Raw genomic sequence first — 26,805 nt, 5'->3', positions numbered from 1 at the left:
AATTCCTAAAGTATCCCCCATTAAGTCAATAATGGTGGATTCATTGCCACATGCGTATCAACCCATTAGTGGGAGCAAATGAAATTATTGTACAACAAAAAATGTGGACCCCACATTATTGCTTTTCTTCAAAAGGTTAAGTAGCCAAATCATACAATTTTCTTTCTTTTCTTATATTAGCTTGGGATCTAATCTAGATATTTAACTGTTGTATTTGCTATTCCGCCATGTCATTTATTTGTTATGTTTACTAAAATAAATATACTTAAAATATTTATATTTTAAAATAAGATAGAATTTAATTACTTTTTCATTTTTATTCTTACTCTAACAAATGTGAAAAGAGATTAATGTCGTAAAAGAAAAAATAATATTAAATGGAGATCAAATAATAAATAAGGTAAATTAGTCAAATTATAATTCTAATTGGAGTTTCCTTAAAAAAAAACGTGCAAAAGACAACATGACAAGTAAAATGAGCTAAACCAAGACTATTCACCAAAAATTAAAAAATAGTAGTTTTTCGTTTAAATAGAAAATCAAATTACTACTTTGTTTCGTTTTAAACATGTAAAATTAATTTAATAATTTGAATTAGAATTATCCAAATCAAAATTTGATAAAAAATAATAAGTATTGTTTAGGTCCAATCTACATACATTAACAATAGAATATTTTACACCTTTAAATTAATTGAATTAAAATTCAAAGTATCAACTGATGCTTAAATATTGCTATTGTTTTGTCTCAAAAAGAGGAAAATAGTTTCCTTTTAAACAATTCTTCTCTTTTAAAAAGTATTAATAAATTTTTACAAACTCTGTATTCGTAGCAAACACTAATATAATAAAGTTTTGGATGCGGAGCACAAACTATAATGTTATATTAATCGTGTTTTGAACATAGTGTGTGTATATATATATATATATGCATAAAAACAGTGCAAACTTATGTATGTTTATTAGCAATATAAAGTATATATATTATCACTATCCAAACACAAATACATACACATAGATACACTACAATTCAAAGTGTTGGGCACGGGCATACGCCATCTAGTAATAGTAGAGGAGCTGGAGATGAAAACTATATTACAATAACAAAAGTGACATAAATTGATCAAAGGTTTTTCTTTTTAATAATTGCTCAAAGGCTACTAACTAATCCATTCACGTATATAGATATCTGAAATTAAAAACAAAAAATTAACTTCGATCTGATTTTTATTAAATCTATGTCTGGAAACTAAGTCTATTATCTAAGTTTTATATGCAGAAAATAAAGTCAACAAATCTAAAAGCAAAAATTGTTAAATCGGCAAAATTAATTTCAGCATTATCATTCCAAATTGAATTATAACTTTCAAAAATATGTTAGTTAAATTACTAGGTAATAGTTTGTACTTATATTCTAAATAAAATTTAAGTATTCAATCAAAGTTTAAAAATATAATATGAAAGGGAAACCAAAGAAAGAAAGAATAATTAATCAAGATAAGAATTAGTTGGCCTGATTCAGACATGACCTGACACGTATATATTAAAAAAACTCTTCACATGAATATTGCGCATCATTAATTCCAATCCAATGAAAAATATAAGGAGATTATATCAAAAAGATAATTACAATGTCCTGTTTTACTCATCTACTCGATGTTGAGTAGTTTTCAAAATTAAAATAAATGGTTCCATAATATAACCTGCTAAGAAGTGTGTCCAAAATACGAATTTAAGTCTTACTAAGATAGCATTACAAATAATAATAATAATAATAATAATAATAATAATAATAATAATAAGGATAAACCTAATTTATTAAATTATTTTGTCGCATTTAGGAGTTATTTATATATCCTAATTAATGATAAATCACCTTGATTACACATAAGCAATGAGTGTATTTGTCATGACCCAACTAGGGGCCGTGACGAGTACCCGATACTTGTACCGAGCACCCTGTATCTATCATTTTACCTCTATTCCTTAGTGGGCCGTATGAACTATACCATATATTTTTTTGTTACTGAACATTAACATTAGTAGCTATTTATAAACATAGGCTAATAAACTTTGTTAGCACGTTGTACAGCGACGAGGACAATCCAAAGTACAAAACATCTAACTGTACATATCTGTCTACGAGCCTCTAAACAAAGTGCATATATACATAGGAAGGGCCGGGTTCTGCCGTGCCCGATTATATACACAAAAGTAGTACCAATAGGCTGAAGCTCCGGATCAACTGGAGCACTCTCAAGGAACAGCTGGTGAAGCTCCTAGGGATTAAACCCGTCTGTCTGTTGACCTGCACGGCATGAAACGCAGCGTCCGCAAGAAGGGACGTCAGTACGAATAATGTACCGAGTATGTAAGGCATAGAAACAGCATACTAAGCAACATTAAATATAAATAACAACATCATGGGCTCATAGAACGTGTGAGGAGGTAAGAAAGTAACCAGTACATAGGAATGCCTTTTTGGCCAGATACCATGCATGCTTGACTTTTCCCCCTCTAAATTTTCTTTTGTTTTAAAAAAAAAACATTTCTTTTTCATAGACATAGAAAATAGAACTCATATCCTGTCATGTCATATCGTGTCATATCATATCGTGTCATATCGTGTCATATCATGTCATATCATATCATATCATATCATAGAGCCGAACAACGCCGGCTCGCCCACATAGCGCCGAAATACGTCGGCTCGCCCGTATATCCCGCGTCCGGGATGATATAACGCCAGCTGACCAGGTGGCAACGCGTCTATAGCGCAACATATATCCCTTCCCCTCATATCTCCCTCCCTCCCCCCATGTACATATACATATCATATACATATATCATATAAGCATGCCGGAGAGCCCAAGGAAAAATCATGTTCATCATACTCATCACAAAAATATTCTCATTAGAATAGTTACAATACTTATCGTTCGATAAACGAAACAATTAAGAAAATCCGGGAATAATGGGCCCACCTCAGGTCAAATGAGGTGGCGTACACGATTTACATACGTTACATTTCATGACGTCACTTGTGAGAGTTTTAAGGTAGTCGGGTCCTATTTGTGCAAGTTCTAGATGTTTAGGCAATTTTTCAACATTTCATACAATATTTAATTCAATTCTACTGAATGAAAAAGGGTCAACTTTAAACTCGGATTTCTAGGAATAGGATTGTCCCCGAGGCTCGTATCCACCCTATTATGCCTAAGACATTCCAAAGAAGGAAGGGTGAAGCCTTACATACCTTTTCCGCTTCATACACGTCTCCAAAATCAAGTTTCAAATTCGCCAAAATCTACAATTTGGTCACAATTACCAAATGTTAATTGTAAGGCTTTAAGATTTCAATCTTAACCAATACTTGTCTACAAAAATTTGGGCAGCATCTCCCCTATAAATACAACATCCCCGAGATTTAACTCGGCTCAAATATCAACAACCATACCAACAACAATATCAAAACAACCCCCAACTATAACATAACGATGCCCGAAATTCTAACGAACACTTACAATACACCAAGCAGCCCATATACACTTCTTATACCTTATTTCATGCAATATTTTCAGCAAATTTCAGGGAAATACAACAGCAGCCACACGACACCACATCATCTACTCATATGCAAGAAAACCACATTATTATCTCTATAATCCTTACAACAACCCACAACAATTTTAACTCCAACTCTAACCATTAAATTCCTTCATTCTCCTCACATAATATTTGATTATAACAACCAAAATATTAATTCAAATCAGTCCATCAATTTCAATTAAAACAGCCCCTAATCCATAAATATCAACAAAACAACAAACGAGTTTATAATGTTGTTTTCTCCGTTCTAATTCGTTAAAACTCTAAATAAACACTTTAATAAAATAAAATACCTTAGCAGCAGCTCCACCACGAAAATTTCATCCCCCAAGACCAATATTTAGCTCAAATTGAAGGCAACGCAACGTACGACGTTTTTCTCTTCATGAGCTTCGCGATTCGGGGCTTAGATTTTGGTCAAAATTGATTTTTTTCTCTAAATTTCTCCTCCCTTTCTCTCTCTAGAATGTTCTAAATGTTTATGGGTGTGTTTTGGTCTGAAATGTGGAGAGAAGACCGAAAATTTTCATTAAATGACAATAGAAATGGGCCTGACCCGATTTGAAGTCGGGTTGGGCCGAATTCACTGTTTATCTCGACCTTTCTGCCTTAAAATGTTCATATCTCCTTGTACCGACGTCACCGGGGAACCCACGACCTATGGTTGGAAAGATAATTCAATTATCTACAATTTCTATTTCTTGGTATTTTTCCAAATTCCAAACTTATAATACCGTTTTTGCCCCTAAAAGTCAGATCACCCGAAAACGTTTTCTTAAAAATATTCGTTTGGAAGACTTCCACTTTGATTTGGCCCAAGGGTCCTTCTTGAGTTGTGTTTAACTTCACATATGTGATTCATATGACTTTTCAGATGTCCCAAAAAAAATCTCGATGTGTGGGCCCCACTTCAGCAAATAATCTGACGTTCAAAAATACGGGATATAACAGTATTACTACGACTTTAAGTTTTCCTAAAATCGAGCTACAAATAATACATAGGTAAGTCCTATTTATTCAATCTCACTTAGGACTGAGGAGTGAGGACACATGAACGATCTATATATAATATAAAGCTAGACATAGATAAGGTGATGTGGCACCTCTATATGACGCTATTTATCTTTTTTCTCAAATTCTTGACTTTTTCTCTAGTTTTCTTTTATTTTCCTATTTCTCAAGCACTGCATCACAATCACAATGGTAGTAACGTATATATACTGAAAGGTTTCATTTAAGTAAGATTTTAATAGTCCTCTTAAGTAACCTATTAATGAGTGCCTTAAACAATCTATACGTGTTTGGTTAATTTACTTCCCCTCCTCTCTGTTAGGTCTTTACATATTCCAAATTGTAGGTGCTTTAATAACGTGTAAATGGGTGGTTTATTTCCCATCCTGCATGTTGCCCCGTATATATTCCAAGCATTCATTTCATACTATAAATAGAGGCCCAAAATGTATTACAGTAGTTTCCTACCGGCTACATCCTTGTAAGCATTTGCTGAATTTAGCATTTTCTGTTTATGGCATCATTTACACATTAACTTCACAAGGATAATTACATGATATTATCTGTTATTTTTGTTTTTTCACTTCAAACTTCATTTTTCTTATTTTAGTTCTTGATCTTAAATCCCCTTATCTCCATCAATTTCTACTATCTAACTATTTGACTTTTCATACAGAGTCAGAATAGTATTGTACAATTTTTAGGTGAAGGTGTTGTTTGACAAAAATGCTTTCTCTGCCCTAATATATGTGGCAATATTCGGGTTTGGAGAATCAAACGAGTTTATCTTTGATCGTGATTGTATATGCCTTTTAAATATATTAAATTATTAATTATTGTGATTTATTGTACTTTTTACGTACTTTTCAAATAAGATTCTATGTCCGAATTTATAGTCAAAATTAAAAGGTTTGACTCTTAGAAATTCGAACTATGACACATAAATTGAGACTTATGGAGTACTATTTGGGATAATGAGTATAAAAGGCGGATGAAGCTTATCCAAATTCTGGTTGTTCATCCGAAACACAATTTAGATAAGGTATATGTTTGTAGCATGCCTTTTATTCCCCCATGCAATATATACGTAGTTATTCTAATTTTTTATTTGACTCACGTTTGTTTGCGATTTTTTCAGGAAAGCAAAAGGAAAATGAGTTCTAAAATAAAGTGTTGAAGATGAAGTGTCAAATATTGAGGCAAAGATCGAAATAATTTTATGAAGAATGTTGATGAAGTATCTTTATATTGTGATTTTATCAATATATAGAATTAATTTTGAATAACGTGAATTTTTTAACGTCTTTTTTTTTCTACCGAACTTATGTAAAATTAATTTAAATTAAATAATGCACCGCGCGTAGTGCGGACATATTCATAAGTTTAATAATACTTATACTATAATGGTGATATTTATATGATTAGGACCGTATAGGAATAGCAAACATAATAATAATTAAATATATATCCTTTTCACATATTGAATGGTTTAGTATGAACGCATAGGATTGCACGGTCTTCGAAGTCAATTCGAGATGCTACGACACGAGCCCAATAATAATTGGATATTAACATAATATTTTTTGTCTTTTATTTCATTAAATTGGAAAACATTACTATTGAAGATTGTATATTTGAATTCTCCACTAAAGAATCAGCATAAATACATAAAAAATTCTTCTTCTTCATTTTTTCTCATAAATTGTATATTCATAAATTGTGCAAGAATACATTATTAATTATATGTAACTAATTCTTGAATCACAATCTCTATACTCGAGTTAATTCCTCAAATGATCATTGAACTTATAGAAAAGTTCTACTAAAGTAATTTTTGAATTTTTTTGTACAATAAGGTCATTAAACTATGTGATTGTTTCCAATAAAATAAATTAACTAATTTTTAGACATAAAATTCCTTAATCCATATATAAATTATAAAACTCATTACCTAGGCACAATTTTTATATACTTCCAAAATTCTTGTTCAAGTTTTAATAATAAATAGAAATATTCAAATAATATTTCGAGCTATAAGAATAAAACACTATAATCGTTCACACTTTAAGTATGCGATAAGTTGATTTTCTTTGTTATATCAACATCTTTTGAACTATTTTGATATTTTTCTATTGTTCAAAGTCGGAAGTTAAATATTTTACTGAATAGAAGTGCTTGGGCATAATTGAAACACATGAGACGTTATATAAATCCATGATGCATGTAGATATTATTTTCGGTATATATATATATATATATATATATAGAGAGAGAGAGAGAGAGAGAGAGAGAGAGAGAGAGAGAATTAGAACGAGATTGGTTTATTGGTAGAATATTTGGATAGAGCTTCTCAAGAAAAAATTGTGTTGGATAACGACGTCGTAAAAATGAAAACACTTTTATAATTAGTTGTATATATGCTTTCTAAAAATATAAAATGTTTACATTAATTGTAATCCACTTATTTATAAAACTTAAATAAAATCAAAATATTACAAGTTCACCTCCAAGAAAATAAAAATACTAAATATTTTCTTTTATTATTGAAAGTTTTATATATCAGGGAGAATAGTTTACAATCAGTTAAAAAATCTATAGTTAAGCTATGTGCTCAGTTCTATTATCATTAAACTGTATCCTCTTATTGTCCATTGAGATATAATTTTGCAATATTCTGAATTTTTATTCAAATTAATATTTCACATTTTGAAAGTAAAATAGAAATATTCAAATGGGTTTTATAATTTAAAAATGAGTTAAGGGGTTTTTATGTCAAAAAATGGATGGTTTTACTTTTTTTTTTTTTTTTTTGGAAACATGGACATAATTTAATGACCTTATTGTCTAAAAAAATTCAAAAGTTAGTTTAGGGGGATTTTCCTACAAGTCCAATGACCATTGGTGGAATTGATACTACTGATCCTGCGTTATAATTTTCACTATACCTATAATGCTAATTCCTTTATCACTTGATTCCCGACAAAAAATATTTCATTACGTGAATCTTCAACTTTTGTTGTTTTATCATAGGGTTACATTGATTTTTTTCTTTTCACTGGAAAATAACCAAAGAAGAAAATTGTTGTTATGGATAAAATTTATGTTCTATCATTAAGACTTTTACTATAACTATTCTCTATTAACGTATTTCGCACGTTATCCTCTGTCAATCTCTCAAATGTTAGGTGATTTTATTTAAAATTATATATTATTTATTTTATAATGTATAAAAATATTATCTGATCGTATCCACTTAATACTTTTCATTATCATTTATGTTTTTACCTGTTATTCTTGTTTTTTCTCATCTTTCTATTTTATTTAAGTATATCCGTATTGATTCCCACAATAATATCCCAATCGATGGTCATTTAACTTTGAGTTTACCACATAAAAGTGACTTTTCTATTTTTTTTTATTACATAAAAGTCATCTAACTTAAAGGTTATCATACAAAAAGTACTTTTCTATTTTTTCTTATGTAACGGTCACCCAAGTTGAAGTTTGTCATACGAAAATCACTTTTCTATTTTTTGTTTAAAAAAAGCCGCCTGACTTAAAGTTTATCACACAAAAATCATTTCTCTCTTTTTTGTTATATAAAAGTCATCCATCTTTGGTCAAGTTAACTAAGTCCCTTCGGGGACAACCGATAAAATTGGAACGGTATAGAGAAGATTAGCATAAAAAAAAGTGAAACTCACATAAACAGCTACCTTTTAATAGCTTCTAACAATTTATAGCTACTTTTTCTATATTTACAAATCGTAGCTAGTTTTTGTTGTATTTCGCGTTTTGAAATACAGAGAAATACACGGAAATACAAAATCCGGCAGAGTTCGCATTTTTGAAATACACTGAAATACAAAATCTGGCAGAGTAAAAATAGGCTGTATTTATGGAACAGATTCTCTTCTTTCATTTTAAATGGTAAGTCAAATTAAATCAACCATGTATCACGCATAACTGTTGAAGTTCCATAACAACCCACGTTTCTCTCTCCAAATTACTCTATTCCAAACTTTTAGAAATACTTCCAAATACAGAAAAATATACATTGGAATACAATGAAATATGGTTGATTGTTTAAGAAATATAAAATTGTAGTATGCGTACATACAATGGAATACAATGAAATATATCAGAAACTGTTTCATAAATTAGAAATACATTGAAATACAACGAAATATACTGAAACAGTACACTGAAATATACTGAAACAGTACACTGAAATATACTGAAACGTTTTCTCAAACACTTGGTAAGCATGAAGCTCCACAACTCTCATCGGAGATGGAGTATGCGTTGGATTCATGCCGGAGGGGCGGTAGAATAGCGCCGTTATCAATGAGAGAAGAGATTCAACAATTATTAACGAAAAACATAGAGCAATTCGATCAAAAGAGCAGTTTAATGGTGGACGGGCGTTGGAATTTGAGGGCGTGTTGATGCACTACACTTTCTTCGCCTTCACTACTATCCTTACAGTAGAAATCCCATGCCCGGTGAACCACCGCTGCCGCCGCGGAGAAGAAGTGGCAGTGTCGGAAAAGTAAGGAACAAACCAAACAAGATCAAGATCCTTCAATGGATTCATCAAAGAAAATCTCTTCAGAGATTGAAGAAGAATCTCCAACTTCCACACTAACCATAGATTCACCAAAAATCCAAGAAGAAGAGAAAGTTAACAACTTTGAGAACAGATCTTCTTTTTCTTCAAATTCTTCTACTTCCTCTGCTTCTTTTGGCTCAATGAAAATCAAGAAGAAAACAGATGACCATGTTAAAGAAAATGGAGAATAAAATAGTACTCAGAGTTCGGAAAAAACGTCAAAAAATCCGAAATTGAACAAGAGTAGAAGCTATTCAAATGGGGCTTCAAGTATTTTTAGGAATTTGATAACTTGTGGGGCTGTGGATACTGATGAATTTGGAATTGTTCCACTTAGAAAAAATAAGACTTCACAGATCTCATAGATCTGGGGCCAGCCAAGGGAAGTAGATCTCACAGATCTGGGGGCAGGAGAGGGAACGGAGAGAGAGAAAGAGAAGGGTGAGGGAGAAATAGATTTGAGAGGTGAGAGAAAACCAATTTAAAAGAGAAACCTGTGAAATACAGGACACTAGTTATGATGTGTAATTTAAGAAAATATTTTAGTTATGAACAATAAATAAAATAAAAGGTAGTTACTATTCATAAATAGGTCTTAGAAGTAGCTATGACAAGTAAATTTTCCTAAAAAAAAAGTTAACTCAAAAGTTAATCACACCTAATTTTTTTATATTTTGTACTGAAAATATGATACGACACCTCAAAACACTTGAACACAAAAGCAAATAAGAAATTTATTTATTATCATAAATATTAATGGAGAGAACTTTTTGTCAAATATGGATGTAGCCATTAGTAATATGTACTACTCCATCCGGATAAAAAAAAGAGTCCACTTAGCCATTTGCACACCCCTTATGAAAATACTAACCAGTGTTTTAAAAGGCGTTTTTGGGGCGAGCCTCGGGGCGAGCCCTGAGGCGGGGCGTACCAAAAATGCCCCGAGGCGATGGGTCGGGGCGAAAGTCTCCAAAGGCGTACGCCCGGCAATTTGGGGCGTACGCCCGGGCGTTTGGGGCGAGTTTTTTTTTTGTTGGGGCGTGTTGGGGCGTAAGCCCAGAAAACTTCTTCAAACTAAAACGAAATTTGTTAAATAAGTCCTTAATATAATGCCCAAATTCTCAAAAGTCAACATGTAATTACTCAAATGTTTTAAAAAGGAACTGAAACATTAAATTTAAAAGTCAAGACCTTTTTTTATTGCTAGAAATTAGAATGTCTAATGTATATTCTTTTCCAACTATTTATCTTGTCTTCTACTATCTCAAAAAAGTAACGAGCAGTCACTTGTACTTGTAAGTAGCATATAATAGATTGCTCTAATTAGTTTTTTTGTGGGGGTGGAGCATATATATATATATATCACTTATTTATAGTTTTCTTCAATTTTTTACGCTATTTCACCTATTTAAAAGTATTTATTATAATTATATCATTTTATAAAATACTAAAAATTAAAACCCCATGGGGCTTACGCCCCGTGCCTCGGGGCTTACGCCTCACTGAGGCAGACGTAAAACGCTCCGCCTTACGCCTTCGCCTTTTAAAACACTGATACTAACTCCTAGACAAAAATAGATAATTTGACTAAACTACCCCTAATTAAATAGACATTGAGATTTGATCATACAATACTTAATAGGGGCAAATATGGAAAAACAAGGTTAATTCTTTCTTGATTTGCTAAGTGGACTCTTTTTTTTATCCAAGAAAAAAAGGTTAAGTGGACTCTTTTTTTGATCCGGAGGGAGTATTAGTTAATTAGGAATTCAAAGTCCTAGATATTGTTTAAAATCTTCAAAATTATAATTTTATCCAAAATTAATTATATTTGTTTCTTAAAATAACTACTTTACTTTAGTTTAATGAACTCTTATTTTATCTTTAAGGACTAAACAAAAGAGGTAATGTAAAAATATCTAAGCATATTGAAATATATTCTAGTTATTACCTTATCATTTTCTTTGTTGAATTATTTAACTTTAATACGGACAAAGCAACTTTAATCACAAAATTACTCCTAGGCTTATAAGGTCTCCATATTTGAACGTCATATTAAGAGTCTTTAATTAATTAGATTCGAAACCAAAATTCAAAAGTAGTATTTGTTTTGAATTCTATTTATAACTATGATATTTTCTTATAATATTTATCAAAATAGCCAACAGAAATATAGTAGAATTATAATAAAAGGGTAAAGTCGTTCAATATTTGTAGGATATTTTGGTCCACCAACATTTATATTCATGCTTTTATAACTCAGAACATGCTCCCAACCTAACTCCAAGTTGGCACCACCGGCTAGCTAGACTTTCAAAAGGGTTCGAGATTTTACATGAATCCACAAACATTCACCGCTTTGAGTTGGCTTTAACATACAGTCTCATCTTCCAGCACATTCATCCCTGCAATAACTGTTTAACCCCTACTATAAGACTCTTTTCGATTATAGAGAATATCTAAGAAAGAAGATACAAATAAATTATGCGGAACAACGACAGAATAATTATTGTAATATATAATACGCAGTTGAAAAAGATAGAAAACTAATCAATGAAGCTATGGTGCTTATATTCGGCTTTCAAAATTATCAACAATATTACCGTTGAGCCGTTTCTTTATTGACCTTTCGGTGAATACGTCTCAATCAACCTATGTAGCATGTGCTTACTACTTACCATGTGATCACAACCATTATTCTAACATAAATTTTTCTCATTAGCTATTATTTGAAGGAACAATAAACTGGAATTAGATTTGGAGTGGGATTATTCTTATTGTCAACATAAAATTATTGTTAATTAAAAGAGTCAAAAGTTCGGCAATGAGAAATTTATAGTTGAATCAAATTCCTTTTCTTGGTTTTATACTTTTTCATTGGTCAGAGAATTAATAAGTAGGATTTAAACGCGATGTCACAGATTATTTATTTAATTAGTTTGGGAATTGAAATTTGGAAGTAGAATTTGTTTAAAACTCTATTTGAACTATGATTTTGTTTATTTACCAAAATAGTTAATAGAAATATGGTAGAATTAGACTAAAAGAGTATAAAAGTCGTTCAATATTAGAAGAATATTTTGGTCAACCAACATTTATATTCATGCTTTTATAGTAATATAGATTAGTACTAACATAATTATATAAATGTAAATTGTTTTTTAAATTTCAAACTTATATATCATACAATCATAAAATTCAGAGTATACTATTTTATTTTGTTGACGAATTAATAGAGTTTATTTTGGTAAAAAAGATTTGAATAAAAAGGGATCTTCATACTTAAATTGTATCCCAAAATACCCCTAGACGTGACTGGCACCCGCTAATACCACCAGCTAGGCCAACCAGTTTTCCCTAAACTTTACCATTTCTAGAAGCATTAAGAGAAGATATGTGCAAGTCCAAGCACATCAAAAATCATTAAATACGAAATAATAATCCAACCAAAACAATGTATCAATTTAAGAAATCCAATGATCGTCAAATAAGAATCTCTAGCCCAAATCCCACACTAAGACCATGGAGCATCTAATAGAGTAACATCAGTTTAACTGTCGGGGATGCAACCCCATGGAAAGAAAATAAATGCTATAAACTAGATAGAGCTGAATCGACAGCTTCCACGAATGCAACAGGATCTACGCAAATGAACTCATCAGCCATAGTCTCGCCCTCAGCAACAATATCTGCATGGACGTGCACGTAAGGAGTGAGTTATACATAAATACAACCTAGTAAAATCCTCGACCTTCCCATTTGAGTACTCTTGGAACAAGAGTTTGAAAATACAAACATACAACGACCACAAAAATAATATGCACAAAAATACTTTATAATACATTGCTCAATAAGGTCTAAACAATTGTTCAGCAAGTACACTAGATATCTCAACATATTTTACACTCAGGACTTGTCATAAACGGTAGCGAATGAGATTAACCTAACACCCCGATAAGTCCACGACAACATATATGATGCCCCAACAGTATACTACAACAACATGTACAAAGCCCCTAACATATTACAACATCATATGTATGCCCTTAATATATTATGGCAGCGTATGTAAGCCCTTAGTAAATATATCACTGTAGTAAATGAATGATATCCAGTGCCCCAACGCCATGGTACAAGACCACGCCACACCACAAACCACTCATATAATCAGTTTTAATATTCTTCTTAAAATAACATATTCGCGGCTAGTCAAAGACCACTGATTCTGCCAAGCACATGCTTGACCAACACATGGACCAGACAGACAAGACATATTTTTTCAAAGCAGTTTTTGAAAAGCAAGCATCAAAGCTTAAAGTCTCACTTACCTCAAATTCACAATTCATGCACACTTCCCAATAAATCAAAATTGCGTTCTCAAGTCTTTGGATCACCTCAAACTACATTAAAACAGATTTAGAATGGTCAAAACCCTTAGGGTAAACCACTTTTGTATTTTTAGAGACTTAAACGGTCAGAGTCAAATTTTAAAGGACGAACGCCCTCTGGTCAATTTGTTCAAAACCCAACAAGACATATGTTTTCGGAAAGGTCTCAACAAGACGATTCCAACGATATAAAGAAGTCTAAATTCTGGCACTATTTTCCCCTTCAAATCAATGATTTAAGTTGAAACACCCTAGGACTAAACTTTCCTAATTTCTCATAATTTCTCATGTTTTCACCATAACAATTCACCCAACCACGTAATATACTTAAATAAAATATTAGAGTCATTACCTTAATAATTTGGGATGAAAGTTGTTATTTTTCTCTTCCCTTTTCCTCTCTTTTTCTCCCTCTCTTTTCTCTTCTTTCTTTGCGTTTTCTTTCTCTGTTTCTGTGTTTCTGCTACTACTTTGTTTCTCTGTTTCTTACGCATGGGATTAATTCCCTTTTCTTTTCTTTCTTTTTGTTGGACTTGGCCCACATAGTCTTTACTATTTTCCCTCTTTGTTCAATAATACTTTATTCTCTTTTTATTTTATTTAATACACTTAATTCCTCTATTTTTCTATTTTGCTTAACTATCAAAATAACTCCTAATATAATATGGGTTATTACATAAATCAACGTGTATGGAAATATATGCAGCAACAAAGAGAGGACGACATGCATCCTCGCTAGCCAGCTGCTCTTTTTGTATGCTTATGGTGAGCCCCATTTCAGTCGGGGCATTTTTTTAATATATTTAGATTTTGTCATTCATTATTATCATAGCCGAGGCCTAGTCACCAGCATTTCCTCTCATGTTATAGTTATAGAGGTTTCACAGACACAATGGGTAACGTATGTCATGTTCATTCTAATTGATGTCTCACTTTGCATGAGCATATTATTATTTTGAACGTATGCGGTATCACAAGATTTTGAAAGGAAAATGTTTTATGTTTGTGACTTATTCCTTGGAAAGGAAAAAGAGGGAATCAGCAAGGCGTGAAATAGGAAGAAGCAAATGGGGCCCACATGCATAGGAAGCTCAAGTACAACTTGTCGTCGAATACAGGGGTAAAAAGAGAAACATGGCTTGGTTTTTATGTCTAATAAAATTAAAAGGTACACGTATAAAGCAATCAAATACAGTACGTTTAAAGCACGAAATCAAACAATAACAAAAATACCGTTGGTTGGGAGCAGAGGCATGACGACAGATTCCTCCTTCCTAGCCTTTAATATATAGTAAAGTAAAGTAATATAGATATAGGTCTGGTCGTTGCAATGATTGTATAATTACATATATATGGTGCTGAAGATCTTTTTATAATACTTCAAAGTGAAACTCAAGTTTAATTATGACAGAAAATAATTTGAGTTAAAATTTGAGTTAAAATTCTTTCGAATATGTTAACCTACAACATTAATTAAAATGTAGATCGGTAACTTAATTACAACTTTACTATACATTTCCTATGTACAAAATTCACATCTCATCCAAAGATCCTTCTTTCTTGTGCCATAAACAATACACGGGCCATAAACAATAGTCTTTTACATACATATTAATGAGCATTACATATATTTCACTCAACTTCTGCTCTAAAATTAAAATAATTAAGAAAATAAAAATATAAACCAGACAAAAAGTTTGTGGTATCTTTGATCGAGGTCCACTTTAGCTTCTTGCTTGAGTTCTAATTAATTTTGTCTTACTATTAGAATAAATGAATAGTGACAACTGATATTCTGAAGTAAAAAAGGTCAACAATTAAAATAAATTTATAACAAATCAATTCGAGTCTTTTCCATAGAGATATTTTAAGAGAGGGGTTAGACTTGAAAGATTTTGTAAGAAGATACTAGAACTAAATTATGACAAATATATTTTTAATTATAAATTTTCTTAAATATTCTAACTTATTGTAACCAACAATAATTTAGAACATTATTGAAAATTTAGAACACCTGTAAGTGCAAAATTCGCTTCTCACCCAAGGAATATATGATCTTCCTTTCTTATCATTTTTCCATTTATGTGTTAACCATTCTCTCAAATACATATTAATGAGCACTAGAAGTAATAATATATGCGTGAGCACATACATAGAGGGCATTAGCATATTACATTCACTTTACTCCATTTCGCTCTCTCCCGAAAACAATAAAATAAAAATAAAAATTACGGTATTCTTGATCGAGGTCCATTTCAGCTTCTTGCTTTACGTTTAACTAATTTTATGAATAAAAAAGCAGTGACAACAGAGACTCTAAAGTGCAAAAGGACAACAATAAAAATAAAATTATAAAAAATAAATTTGATTCTTTTTGGTACAGATTAACAGAGGGATTAGACTTACAAGAAAATATTTAGACTGACTGGAACCACCATTATGAAAAAAGTAATTTTAGTTATAAAATTCCTTAAATATTTGAATATATTGGAACCAACATTAGTTTAGATAATTAACTAAAATTTAGAATGACAACTTAATTACGATTTTACTACACATCACATAAATGTAAGATTCGCATCTCACCCTAGGATTCTTCTTTCCTATTATTTTTCCATTCACGAGCTGACCATTCACTCAAATACATAATTATGAGCATTAGAATATAAATATATACATGAGCACATACACATAGAGAAAGCGTGACTAGCAATATTACATTAAGTTTTACACGACTTTTACTCTCTCCCTAAAAAGAATAAATACTAAGAAAAGTAAATGACAAACAAGTAAAAAGTTTGTATATTAATTTTTCATCAAGGTCCAGTATTGCTTCGGTAGGAAATCAATCCGTGATCTGTATTGATGTATGAAAGTCATTATATACAAAGTAGGTATCTCACTATCAGAATGATACTAGGCTAAATTATAGGACCTAATTACTATACATAAGGAAGAGAATATTTACAATATTTACGTAGACTTATTACATAGTCTATCACACCCCCGCAGTCGAAGCGGGAGGTTGTCGTACGCTTAGACTGTCCCTGAAATCATCAAAGAGCACGCGCGGAAGACCTTTAGTGAAGATGTCTGCGATCTGGTAACGGGACGGGACGTGAAGAACACGAACTTCTCCACGGGCAACTTTCTCACGTACGAAATGTATGTCCATCTCAATATGTTTAGTGCGTTGGTGCTGAACTGGGTTACCTGATAGGTATATGGCACTAACATTATCACAATAAACCAATGTAGCTGTCCGGATGGGACAACGGAGCTCCAAAAGAAGGTTGCGAAGCCAACAGGACTCAGAGACGACATTAGCGACGCCACGGTATTCGGCCTCGGCACTCGACTTAGACATAGTAGGTTGCCGTTTGGATGACCATGAGAGGAGATTGTCGCCAAGGAAAACACAGTAACCGGATGTGGATCGGTGAGTGTCTGGACAACCACCCCAATCTGCATCTGTATAAGAAACAAGAGAGGCAATGGAGGATTTGTACAGATGGAGACCAAACTCAATAGTACCTTGAATGTATCAGACTATGCGTTTAAGAGCATGCATATGTGCAACCTTTGGATCATGCATGCGAAGGCATACTTGTTGAACCGCATAGGAGATGTCTGGTCTTGTGAATGTAAGGTACTGCAACGCGCCGGCCAACTTACGATATTGGGTGGGATCATCGCAAGGAGGCTCGGCCGTGGCACCAAGTTTGGCTTTGGTGTCGACCAGTGTCTGACTTGGCTTACAGGCAGTCATGCCCGCACGCTCTATAATATCTGCTGCATAATTTTTCTGAGAGAGAAACATGCCGTGTGAAGTCCGGGTAACAGCAATACCCAGAAAATAGCTTAGAGGGCCCAAATCCTTCATAGCAAATTCGGCACTAAGCAGAGACATAATGGATTTTCTGAGAGCATCTGAGAAAGCTGTGAGAATAATATCATCAACATATAGCAGAATGTAAGCAATGTCAGAACCTCGACAATAAATAAAGAGAGAGTGATCAGATCGGCTATGTGAAAAACCAATAGTGGAGACATAGTCTGCAAAGCGTTGGAACCATGCACGGGGAGCTTGCTTAAGTCCGTACAACGATTTCTTCAAGAGACAGACATGATGGGGATGCTTTGGATCCTTAAACCCAATAGGCTGATGCATATAAACAGTCTCATTAAGATAACCGTGTAGGAAAGCATTCTTGACGTCCAACTGATGAATGGGCCAAGAGTGTGCAATGCAATGCTCAAGACATCGCGAATAGTAGCCGGTTTGACAACCGGGCTGAAAGTCTCGTCGCAGTCAACTCCAACCTGTTGAGACCTGCCATCACAGACAAGATGGGCTTTGTGCCTCTCAAAAGAACCATCAGATTTCTTTTTATGACGAAAAATCCACATAGAACGAATAAGATTCACATCAATGGGACGTGGAACCAACTCCCACGTCTTATTATTAATTAGAGCATTATATTCATCAACCATGGCAGTTTTCCAATTGTGGTCATTTAAAGCACTGACAGGATTTCGCGGGATAGGCGAGATGGAGGGAGTGCTGAAAGTGTTTAAGTTAAACGGTTGTTTGGGCTTAAAAATCCCATGTTGGCTTCTAGTGACCATGCGGGTGGGCTGCTGGGCAGTCACGGGTGGGGCAGTGGGGGGTAGGGGCTGCTGGGCAGTGACCGTGGGGTTGGACCGCTGGGCAGTGGGGGGGGGGGGGGGAAGGGCTGCTGGGCAGTCACGGGTGGAGCAGTGGGGGAGAGGGGCTGCTGGGCAGTGGGGGGGAAGGGCTGGACCGAGGGAACGACGGGTGGAGTAGGCTGTGACAGAAAATGCATGGTATATGGAGAAATCCCATGGTCCAAAAAATCATAAGAAGTTGGGGTTGGTGAGTGCAATTTGGAGAAGGGAAATTGAGTTTCCTCAAAGATGACATGCCTTGATATGATGATTTTTTTGGTGGATAAATCATAACATTTATATCCTCTATGATTCAACGGATAGCCCAAAAATACACACGGGGTGGATCTTGCTTGTAACTTATGAATAGTTGTAGATGGAAAAAGTGGACAGCATAGACACCCAAAAACCCGGAGATGAGAATAGGAGGGGGTTCGTTGATAGAGAACTTGCGTCCATTATATAGCCAAACAATTGGTTATGAGAACAAAGCTTCAGATGTTGGTCTGAGATATAATATATTGCATACAACACCACTTGTATTCTTCAGACCAATAAATTATGCTAAATTCTCCCCTCATAATTGGTTCTGGGTCAGGAACAAAATATTTCTATCTTATAGCTTTTGATGTGCATTATATGATTAATGGATATACTATAAATGCAAATAGATGGATTTCCCAAAGAAAATGGGAATATGTGTTAGTTTTTCTAACATAAGGGGAAAGAATATGCAAATAAGAAATATGTTGTGAATTATCATCAGTATGATCCTCAAATAATTCAAGTAAAATGCTGGAAGCATTTACTGATCCAACTATTTCATATTTCATCTGCAAAATGCTCCGAATGTCCCTAAAGGACAGAGTCTACAACATGCATGGAGCATGGTAGACCAATCGGTTCCAAATATAATAATCCTTGAAAAAAGGGGGGAGCAAATGATCATAATAAGGAGACAAAGTGCTCTTGAAGAGCCGACGACATAACACTTCATGAAACCTTATGCGAGGTTCAGGTACCTGAAAATAATGACGTGTTGAGATCTCAGTAAGTTATGTCGAATTGCGAACCGATACAACATGATATCTTGTCGACAATATTTTGATACAATATAGCGCGCAATATTGTATAAGATTGTGAGGATTTGATTTCTACGTCTCTTAAAGCATGTTGACATAGAAATAATTACCAAGTAAAATGATGCATCTTGGTAAACGTAATGTTTATTGGGCCAGCAGTCCAAACATCAGAAGATGTCACATTATTTATACTGATGGATGCTGTCACAGCCTATGTGGCTTACTTGATGAAATTTATATGAGAACTCCTGAAGAACTTAAAATGCCTGAAGCAATTATTTCAAAGTCTCGGAAAATGTATTAAATCAGAATATAAAGATCATTATATGCTCTAAAACAACCAGGGCACATGTGGTACAATCGCCTCAATGAGTACTTGGTAAATGAAGGTTATAATTATGCCATTTGTCCATGTGTGTTTATTAAGAAAACAAAATCAGAGTTTGTTATGCTTTTTGTTTATGCTGATGACATAAATCTCATTGGAACTCCAGAAGAGCTCCAAAAGGCAATCGAATATATAAAGAAAGAATTTGAAATGAAGATCTTGAAAAGACAAAGCTTTGTCTTGGTCTGCATATTGAACATTGAACAAACAAGATCTTTATCCATCAATCTATTTATACCGAAAAAGTTTTAAAACGGTTTTACATGGACAATACGCATCTTTTAAGTACCCCAATGATTGTTCACTCACTTGAAGTGAGTAAATGTCCGTTCCGACCTCACGAAGAAAAAATTAAGAGCTTATTGGTCCTGAAGTACCATATTTTAGTGTCATTGGTGCACTTATGTATCTTGCTAATGCTACAAGACCTGATATAGCATTCTTTGTTAATTTTCTAGCAAGATATAGCTCTTCTCCTACACAGAGACATTGGAACGGAATTAAGCATATACTGCGATATCTAAAGGGTACTATTGATATGGGTCTGTTTTATGCTAACAATTACAGTACAGATCTTGTTGGTCATGCAGATGCAGGTTATTTATCTGATCTACATAAAGCTCGATCTGAGACAGGCTATTTGTTTACATGCGGAGGTACTGCTATATCATGGCGATCTACAAAGCAGTCCATTGTTGCTACTTCTTCGAATCATGCTGAGATAAGAGCTATTCATGAAGCAAGTAGAGAATGTGTGTGATTAAGATCAGTGATACATTTCAGAGAAAAATGTGGCTTGAAGTGTGATACTAAAATACCCACAGTATTATGTGAAGATAATGCTGCATGCATAGCTCAATTAAAGGAGATTTCATAAAAGAGATAGAACGAAGCACATTTCACCAAAGTTATTTTTCACACATGATCTCCAGAAGAATGGTGATATTGATGTACAATAAATTCGTTCAAGTGACAATCCTGCAGATTTGTTCGCCAAATCTTTGCCAACTTCAACTCTTGAGAAGATGATATTCAAGATTGGAATGCGAAGACTCCGACATCTGAATCTTGGTCTTTGTCAAGGGGAGTGAAATACACATTGTACTCTTTTTTCCTTAACCAAGTTTTGTCCCATTGGGTTTTCTTGATAAGGTTTTTAATGAGGCAGCTCTCAAAGCGTATTACTAGATATATGTACTCTTTTTCCTTCATTAGGACTTTTTCCCATAGGGTTTTTCCTAGTAAGGTTTTAATGAGGCACATCATCTATTAATGGACATCCAAGGGGGAGTGTTGTAAATATTATATTGTATATCCATTTTACTTGGCCACAAAGTTAGTTTGGTCATTAAGTTTTTATGGTTTGTCCTAGAAGCCTTTTTCAACTATGGCTTGTCCTACAAGCCTTTTCCCTTTTATATATATAGATGAGCTTGTTTGTATTGGAAAGACATAGAAAGGAATACACATTCAGTATTTCTCTATATACTTGTCTCTGGTGTATTTACTTTATAGTCTTTATTTTACAACAAAAAGACATTTTTCTCTACTTTTTATGTTTTATTGGAATTGCCCTTCTTTGATTTGGATTCATACCTATGGTGCCAATGTAACTTTTGGATGTGTAAAGTAACAAAACTAAGTTTTTTTTTTTTAAAGAAAAAAGAATCCACGTGCCAATGTTTTATTTTCCCTCTGATTTCATGGAGCTTTTATTTATTTGTACCAATTCAACAAAAAAAACTTCATCTTTAAAGAAGTTTTTACTAATTTTTTCAATATACACCTGTAATTTCATCATTTTGACTGTGCGCCTTGAATTTAAAAATATTTCAATTTTATTAGATTTTTTCTTAATTTGAAGAAACAAATTTGAATCTACTTTAATGGATGCTTGCAAAATATTATTTATATTTTGGTTCACGCTTAATGATCATGCAAGTAATTATCTTACCCCACAAAAAGGGTGTGTAAATGACAATTTTAGTATATCTTAGGTGCGTTTTATATATATATATATATATATTTTTTTTTTTTCCTTATTTTCTTTTGTTTGGTTTCTCAATTACTTTGTTAGTATTCATTGATTGTTCCCCGTTCGAGGTGTGTTAATCGTTTTGATTTGAATTGCTTTGCTTTCTACTTTTAACAGTAGGAAATAAAATTTGATCTGCATGGCATGATAAAGAACATGTATAGCAAAATCTGATAAAAAAGGAAGGTTCTTTTCTAAATTCTTTTTCCACTTTAGAAACTTTCAAAACTCAAAGTCAATGCCTAAATAGTGAGTTAGGGTTTCATTCTAGACACTTCAGATAGAAAATACACTACATTGTAATCTTTCAAATACTATTATTTTAGGTAATACCTTTTTCTAGAAATTATATTTTATCGATTTGCAGTCCAGTATTCTAGAATTATTTATCACTCTTCTGTCAACTTATTATGTTATAACCATTTGTACTTTTGTTGTCGTATTTAAGATTCTTAAATTCAATTAAGTGATGATATATTATGTATGAGATATGTAATAACATGGATAATTTCAATTATATATTAATATGTATGAGATATGTAATATATTTAGTGATGTCAAGACTTAAAAGATCATTGATAGGACAATAGATAACTCAAATGAGAATAATTTGAATTATTGATAAATATTTCATCATTGCTAAATCTTCTAAACTTATTAGTAGCATATTCATGAAATAAGATTATCTCAAAGCTTCTGATACTTTTATCTCTTGATTTTGATAGTATCTCTATTAAGTGTTCCATTGTTTTCAACAAATTATTTGAATGAATCTGAATAGATTCTTTAACAATATATTGCTTTATGGTCTTCACTATTTTATATAACCCTATTATCTATCCTACACAATATATAGTCTTTTTATGTGAATCTGTCTAAGATCAGTCACATTGATTATAATATAAGTTGATTGTTATGTGCAATTTCATAAACCAAAGTGTAGTAATACAACAAGAAAATTTATAGTTGGATTTTCATATGAAAAATAAAAAAAACCCTCATTATTATTATTTTTTTGTGTAAATTTTGTCTGTTCTTCACTGACTTTCAAAGTGCATTGATATAGTTAGGATGGTTAATATGGCTTCGGCAGCTATGTCAATGCTCTCTAAAGGAAAATAAAAAATCGATGTGATGATTATTAATGTCAATTCACCCGATTCACTTTGTTTTCAACTTTTGGATGAAGCTTTGGCCATGGACATCGTTTCTCTCGGTCAGTATTTATTCTACTCTTCCATTTACGACATCTAATGATAGTTTGGTAAAGTCAGTTTCCTTATCTAAAGGTTAGTCATATTAAAGATATCCATGTATTATGATTCAGTTAGGGATACATTTCTGCTTGTGTTGTAAACTTAAATACTTTCAACCCTTATATTATGAAAATTATATACTTACATCCCATATGATGTTATCACATTTTTAAAAAAAAAATTAATCTTTTATATAAAACATTCCAGTCATAAAACATTTTATGAACCTTCTCGCACACTCAAAATACCCATACAAGATCTTCTTGATCCGATGTTGACCATGGTCAAATCCAATTCATCATAAAACCTAGTTTCCAACCAAGAGTCAAAAACACACCTGAGCTCTCTGGATCCGTCTCGATCATCCAACTAAGTCATGAATCACATTCCAGACCTAACAGAACTGTCCAACTCGCATATGTGTTCAATAACCCCAAATGTTGACCTTGCTCAACCATTCCATTTCTTTACTTAAGGATTTTCAAAATTTACTATTTCTTCTCTGATACTCACCCAATTGCCTCGGGCATTGCGTCACCCATCCCCACAAGTCAAAATATTATTTTAAGCTACAGAAATGGTCACTTAGGAAAAAGGGAAAAAGTCTCAAAACGACCTGACATATTGTTACAGGCATGAATAAAACAAATTATTATAGTTTTTATCTTCGTTTTAAAATTTCAGAAAATAACTCCGTATAAACATTTATAGTTTAGTTTTTATTTTGATAATTATATTTTAATATACTTAGTTACGGATATACATCATAGGGTGTGTAAATGTAGGATTTTCATAGTAGTGAGGTGTAAGTGTTTGATTTTATAATATAGGGAGTATATAAAAAAATAGAATCATACTTTGGGAGTGCTTAGTGTAATTAACCCCACTTCGAAAATGATTAGCTATGAAATGCGTCGTTAATTTATCGCTGAATAACTCGTAAATAAACTGATTTTTCTTATAATGTGTCATCAAATAGGATTAGTGATGATTTTTTGTTGTTTAGCGATAGAAATTGTGCATCGCTAAATAGTCTGTAGCTAAACTTTTTTTTTTTAATCATTCGTCGTCAAATAGAATTAGCGATGGATTTTTGTTGTTTAGTGACACAAATTGCCCATCACTAATCCCTTTTTATGATATGGTAACCAGTTGTTTTGTAAGAATCTTAATGTTATAATAGATAAAATTCAATAAGTATACATGAATTTAATCCTTCACATAATGTTGACAATATAATTTGGTTTTAATGGCTAGCTTCATGTAAATAATAATCCAGTTGTATGTGATGAACACAAAGCAAAATTAGCAAAGAGGGCTTTTGAAAAAGGAGCTTACCTTTACCTGAAAAAGCCAGTTCACGAAGAAATTGTGAAGTACTTGTGGCAATTTGTATTGAGAAAAAAAATTCAAAAGGAAAAAACTAGAGAAGGACTAAAAGAAAATGAAGATCAGATGAATATTGTTGATGCTGATGATATTGATAAAAACAATATTGTTTGAGATGAAGAACAAGTTGGAGAGGATAATATTCCTAATACTGAAGAACAGAGAAATAATATTCATGAGGCTGAAAACAATGTCTTATCAAATGGGAAGTACAAACTAAGGAGAAATAGAGGTAGGAAAAGAACAAAAGAGATTAATGAAGGAGAGCATCAGAGCAGCGCTAATAAGGCTGTTAGGCGAAAGGATCACACTGAATGGATTATGGACCTTCATGCCAAATTCATGTATGCTGTGCAACAACTTGGTGAAGGACGTAAGTTTACTTCACAAATTAATTAAATTTCTCTATAATTCACTTATATAGAACGATATGGTCAGTGAGAATTCATAACTTATAAGCCGTCAACTTGCTTTGGAATAAGGCACAATAATTCGTGTATTTATTTCATGTTGATTAATCTAGGGATGTTTAAATAGATTAAGTTTACATTTTTATGAAATTAACTTGTAGGATGTTTTCCAACCGAGATTCTTCGAGTGATGAATGTGCCTGGTCTTACCAGGGGGCAAGTTGGAAGCCATCTTCAGGTACATCCCTTAAATTTTCTAAGCGGTCAGTTATGTATTATTTGGTACAAAGGAAATACATTTTTTTTAAGAAGTTACTTTCTTATAAAAAGATATTTCAGGAAGTCATTTTTCTAATAATAACTATCTCAACTTTGATTTCATATCACTTTCACTAACACAATTTAGACATTATGAGGTACCTTTGGTACTCAAATTTTTTATCCAAATAACATTCAACTCAATAATATCATTATCAATCTAATTTTTTTTTCCCGAGAGATATTTATCATTCGTCCGTTATATCAAACACCAGTAAAATTTTCTATTGAAATAATGACTTCTTTCATACCAAACACACCCAAATCATAATGAGTACAGATGATAAATATACCTATTTTGTCATAAATACAACAATTATATATATTGAGGATATTGAAATAAGTTCTTGTTATCTTTTTGAACTAAGAAAATTTAGTGATTAGTGATTGAATCATGCAAAATTTTTGTCCTAGCTAAGACACATATTTTTCGATCTATTTCTGTATCACTCATGATATATACTTTAACTCATACATCAGTGCTGCAAACTTTCCTCTTACAACCCCTGTTTCATTTCTTTTTAAGCAAGTATTCTACTACCATGGTCTGTATTTTTTGAATGAATAACTCCTTATTTGGTCCAACTTGCCTTTAATTTGTTTCTTTCTACTCGCCACCCATCAGGTCAGGGATCCTCAAGTGGTTCTAAACAAAGAAGTAGCCTTGCAAATTTTGGGACAGTACCTCATCTTCAAATACATGTTACAAATCTGCAACAACAACAACCCGACCAAGAGACCTAAAGAGTCCAAGAGCTTCAATTTCCACCACTACTTAATACTAACAACATTTTTTCTAGAGAAGAGAGTTTAACTCAGCAGCAGGTCTATCGCCCACAACATCAAGTTAATTCCCAATATATCAGCATTGACAACCCATTCAATAACCCATTTTTATTGGCCAAAAATAATAATGCTGATTGGCTACAACAACAACATGGACCATTATTTGAAATGCTAGGATCACAAGGATTACGAAGCCCAATTAGTGGGAACACTTATCATACACCTGAGTTGGAATTTAACGGTGGGTATCATCATGCTCAAAATTACTATGATTTGAATGTCAATGCGGCCAATGAAGCAACATATTCAGGTAGCGCAATGATGTCCGGTACAAATATTGAAAATACGACAATTAATGAATTGGGAGCAGCAAATGCAAATTTCCATGAATATCTTGGTGAACCAAACATGTCTGAACCCAACAATATTATCGCGACATCACATGCGAGTGATAATGAAGGACGTGATTCAAATGACAGAGAAAATTATGATGTGTATCTGGATTTTAATAATATGGATTATCTCTTCTAGAATCTTGAAACTCCAAGTTCTACCTACCTAATGAACAAGAGAGTGAGTTTGATTAAGTTTACTCTGATGATCAGGTTAGTACTTCTATCTATGTTTATTAATATTGTAATACTACTATTAATTTATTCTACATATGTTTTTTTTAATATCTTAAAGAAATGACTTACATTTTTTTTTTTTAAGAAAATACAATTCTCCAGATAAATTAATACTTCTGGTGTATGTTTGTACGATGAAACATATTAATAGAAAAATAATTATATGGAAGATTGATAATAATCATAGGGGTTGGTGGCTTATCG

General features: G+C 32.6%; 1 protein-coding gene and 1 long non-coding RNA gene across 2 annotated transcripts; one reads left to right on the top strand and one right to left on the bottom strand.

Annotated features, from left to right (window-relative positions):
* Nucleotides 1–2,007: 2,007 nt before the first annotated feature.
* Nucleotides 2,008–4,124, bottom strand: LOC132621148 (uncharacterized). Its single transcript, XR_009575442.1, has 3 exons — nt 3,902–4,124; nt 3,256–3,306; nt 2,008–2,307 (listed from the first exon to the last, which is right to left on the bottom strand). It is a non-coding gene; the product is annotated as an uncharacterized LOC132621148 (long non-coding RNA).
* A 16,057-nt stretch (nt 4,125–20,181) lies between these two features.
* LOC132628719 (uncharacterized) lies at nt 20,182–26,503 on the top strand. Its single transcript, XM_060344481.1, has 6 exons — nt 20,182–20,320; nt 20,369–20,434; nt 24,580–24,831; nt 25,030–25,106; nt 25,812–25,867; nt 25,987–26,503. Exons 1-6 carry the CDS (start codon nt 20,182–20,184, stop codon nt 26,501–26,503), a joined length of 1,107 nt encoding a protein of 368 aa, XP_060200464.1.
* Nucleotides 26,504–26,805: the final 302 nt, after the last annotated feature.

This window comes from Lycium barbarum, chromosome 2 (genome assembly GCF_019175385.1).
Source record: "Lycium barbarum isolate Lr01 chromosome 2, ASM1917538v2, whole genome shotgun sequence".
Taxonomy (NCBI): Eukaryota; Viridiplantae; Streptophyta; class Magnoliopsida; order Solanales; family Solanaceae; genus Lycium; species Lycium barbarum.
Note: the sequence above shows the minus strand (reverse complement) of the source record. Positions and strands in the feature narration are given on the sequence as shown.